This window comes from Laccaria bicolor, genomic scaffold (genome assembly GCF_000143565.1).
Source record: "Laccaria bicolor S238N-H82 LACBIscaffold_73 genomic scaffold, whole genome shotgun sequence".
Classification (NCBI taxonomy): Eukaryota; Fungi; Basidiomycota; class Agaricomycetes; order Agaricales; family Hydnangiaceae; genus Laccaria; species Laccaria bicolor.
The window spans coordinates 35,739-39,548 of NW_001889944.1; the positions used below are offsets into that span (position 1 = coordinate 35,739).

A 3,810-nucleotide genomic window follows, 5' to 3' on the forward strand; every position below is an offset into this window, starting at 1 on the left:
CCAAAATAGCCCAAAATGACCATTTTCTACAGGCTCTACAGGCATAATCACTCAGTATTTTCAACTGATTCTTTGATGGGCTCATTCAGGCTAACCAGAGGTACATTTTAGCTCTCTGTCCAGTTAGCGCATATTTTTTTCAACAGGTGCTGAAAATGGCCATCAGAACAAAAACCTCATCACAGCTCCAGCTTTCACCCAAATTAGCCCATACCAAGGGAAGTGTAATACAACTACATAATGTAGAGGAATACACAACTACATTTAGACTACAATAGATTCTCAGAAAGAACCAGAAAATGACAGGTGGTCCATTCTTTTTGCACTCAACTGTATGTGCAGTTGTGAATAGTATATGAAGTTGATAGCTGTGCATGCAGTCCACAGAACAGCAGGTTGTACTGCACCCACCAGCAAACCGACAAAGACACATTGCATTTCCTTGTGTTCTCGCCCCATCCACTGGGATATGTGGGAGATCCCATTTTTGAAGTGTCGAAGGCCTGGATAACTAGGCATACTGCAGAAACGTGCATCTATCTCATATTTGCCTGCAAGCTCAACACACCAGCTGACTAGATGATCCGTGAAGACTCCCTTGTGAAGCTGGTGAAGGATGTCGGGTGTGAAACATGTGAAGATATTGATATGAGGAAGGTTGGCCCAAAATGGCTTCCATACAGGGCGGAAACCCTCGTTATCATAAGCAGCAACACGCCGCCCAGTCTCTTTGTGACTTAAAATGGTCTTGCTACATTCTTGTTCTTGTAGCAAGGAGTCCACCATCTCCCTGTGATCTTTTGGTTCCACTCGGCACTTGGGGCAGTAGCTCTCTTTGCAGCATGCAACAAGACACTGCTCCAGAAAATTCACAATATACGAAGCGAGGATTGGGAATACCCAACGAACAATGCCGTCCGCACAGGTAACATTGACACCCTCTTCCCCAGCTTTGATGAGAGGCGCTAACAGTTTCTTCATGCAGAAATGGAAAAGTCGGTAGCCCTCTTGAGAACATGTTGCTTTGGTGTAATTGTCCAATTTTGCAACTGGCAAATACCCAATAAGGATGGTGGCGTGGGCCGAGGGTTTACGATGCTTATCCTTCTCAATGTTTCCAATTGTAAGGTAAATAGGCCAGGCCTTCTTGTCACCCTGAAACTGGGTTAGTTGAGTCTTGTCTGAAGAAATAATTAGAGCAGCAATTGTCACCCCCACATCAAGCTTCCACTGTCATGGGGATCAGTCCATGGTTGTCTGGCAAGCTCCAGTGCAACGTACTTGTGTGTCCCACCACCAATCACCAGTCCACATCTTGTCATAGACATGAATCTTCCCCTCCTTGTCACAGTACACATGCTCAGGTGCGTATTTTAGCACTACCTTGAAAGCTAGGTTACTCATTAACTCCTTCACACAATCCACAGGATTTCGCCTTGAGTTTCTCTGGTGGCATTGGCTTTCCTTCTTCATCAGTTCAATCCCCCAGTGCCGTTACAATATCTAGTGTTTAAAGGTTCAGTCCATAGGACCGCAAAAAGCCGGTGGACCGAACTGAACCGGACCATGGTCCGGTCTTTTTTTCGGTTGCAGTTGCCCCAATTCGGGGTTGGTCCGGTTGCCGGTTGCCTCATTTCGAAAATCTTTTAAAACCGTTCAAAGACTGGTTTTAATCGGTTGCAACCGGTTAAACGGTCACATGTGTTACATAGCCTTGTAACCACGTTTATTGCCTTTTATTGGGTTTTTGTTTCATCAAAAACGGTTAAGAATTGAGAAAGATATAACCAAATCCATATTTCACCCGAGTCTCTAGGAGATGTAATTCGGTTTCAGTCATAGCTATGTCAAATGTTCATTAAATCTCTTGAAAATTGGTAGAATGACGGGTTTCTATATGCTTTACTATTTTATATAACCCGTTTATTTTTCAGAGTAATAATGGTTGAGATACAAATGGTTTATATTGGTATAATAAATTATACGCAAAAAACCGGTCTGGATCGGTCTGAACCGGTATCATGGACCGCAAAAGACCGGTCCTAGGTGGTTCGATTCGGTTCCCTCAATATCTGGGTCGGTCCTGGACCGGTTGCGGTCCACGGTTGCGTGTTTTCAGGGCAAAAAACCGGACTGAACTGAACCTTTAAACACTAACAATATCGCATGTCCATGGTGCTCCTTGTGTCGGCAGGGCATCAACTTTCTTGAGAAAACTATGGTTGTTATGGTAAGAGGGCTTCGTTCTATTGGCTGTCTATTTTTGATGCTCCATCAGTAAACACGGGGACAGCTGTCAGTGAAACAATCACGTACTATAGGAAGCCTCAAAAGGGCATCAGTTTGTTTCTGGCCGACATTTTGAATCAGCCACTCTGCCAGCTCCCATTCTTCCTCACTATCGAAGGGTCCCCACCATGACGCACTGCTCTCCTCCTGCTCATGCCGAATGCGCTCAAAAAGTGGGACACCGTAACCCCAGCCAGCCCTGGCTTTTCTATCTTTGGGAAAATACTCAATGTGGGACTTGGGATAGGTATCCTGATCTGGAATCTCTTCATTGGTTGTACAGCTTGTGGAGTTTGTGGTGGAGGAGAATCTGCTGGAGGTTCAGGTATGTTGAGACTGGCCTCAAGATCTTGATCAAACTGATCATCAGGTTCAGATGTTTTGGATTTGCCTTCAATCGGCATAGGTGGTCCAACCATTTCAGGGGCAGGCTCCAAAGAAAATCCAGATGGGCCTGTGGCAGGCGCTTGAGGTGCATTCCAGATATTGGCAATATAGGTTCCAAACTCCTGATGTGATGCTTTGTTGCAGGTAATAGTTCGTTTAATATGCTTGTTCAGTGCTGAAGCATTTGGCAAGGTCTTTCCACAGAAGCCACACCGAGAAGTCCCTTCAGTGTTGGATGCCATGGCTGAGTTTGTCAGATGAGAGGTAATGTCGTAAAAATTTCAACAAAAATTCAATAATGAAATTTATCACCAGCCGTTTCAACCTGATCAACATCATGTCTCATATGACCATTTGCACTCCTCATTTGTCATTTTACTGATGTGTCTGCCCCTAAGCTTTTGTTAATCCATGAAAAAGAGACACTGCCACATTGGCTGGCTATTTAACCACACTGCGGGCCCTGGCTTATACATCCACTGGAATTATCGTGAAAAAATGGGGTAGATATTAATAATAATGCTACCTTTTAACTGCCGAAATTACTTGAAAGATATTTAAAATCTTTTATTTCATTTTATAACTTTTTTTCCATCGGAATTATTAAGAATTTTGGGGGTGGACAAACGTCGAAGATATTCAGAGAAGATATTTCTACAAAAGGCAACCATATATGTGCAGCAAATATGTAGAAGATATGTTGATGCCACGAGGTGAAGAAACTTCTTAATATAGCAGCCTTTTCGGATCTAAGTAATACTTGCTTGATAAGGCTATTTGCTGTTTACCTCGACACCTTCCATCCACGACGTCGTCAAAGCGTACAACGACGAACTCGAACTCTATTCCTCAATGTTACGACGACTACCTGATGGCAACCAAAGCTCAACATTCAACAGGGAGATGGGAATGTGCCCAGCAACAACAAAGTGTCTGCTATCAAGCTCAAGCAAGCATGACCCTTGAGTTGCCATTAGCTCATGACAAAGGCAAGTCGTGCTCACTTGACATCAAACCACCACCAGCCACTCATGGCTGGCACCAACCCCAAAGATAACCCGTATCTTGCGCATCATTATAATGGGAGAAAGGGGGCAGGACCCGAGCCTGCACCAAGTAGCTACACTCACGCAA

General features: G+C 44.2%; 1 protein-coding gene across 1 annotated transcript; it reads right to left on the bottom strand.

Moving 5' to 3' along the window:
* Positions 1-282: 282 nt before the first annotated feature.
* LACBIDRAFT_316397 (uncharacterized protein) lies at positions 283-1,473 on the bottom strand (the record flags this gene model as incomplete). The annotated part of the gene is made up of 2 exons (XM_001889825.1): positions 283-1,230; positions 1,282-1,473. The coding sequence occupies 2 exons, from the start codon at positions 1,471-1,473 to the stop codon at positions 283-285; spliced, it is 1,140 nt and encodes a 379-aa protein (XP_001889860.1).
* Between the last annotated feature and the right edge of the window lie 2,337 nt (positions 1,474-3,810).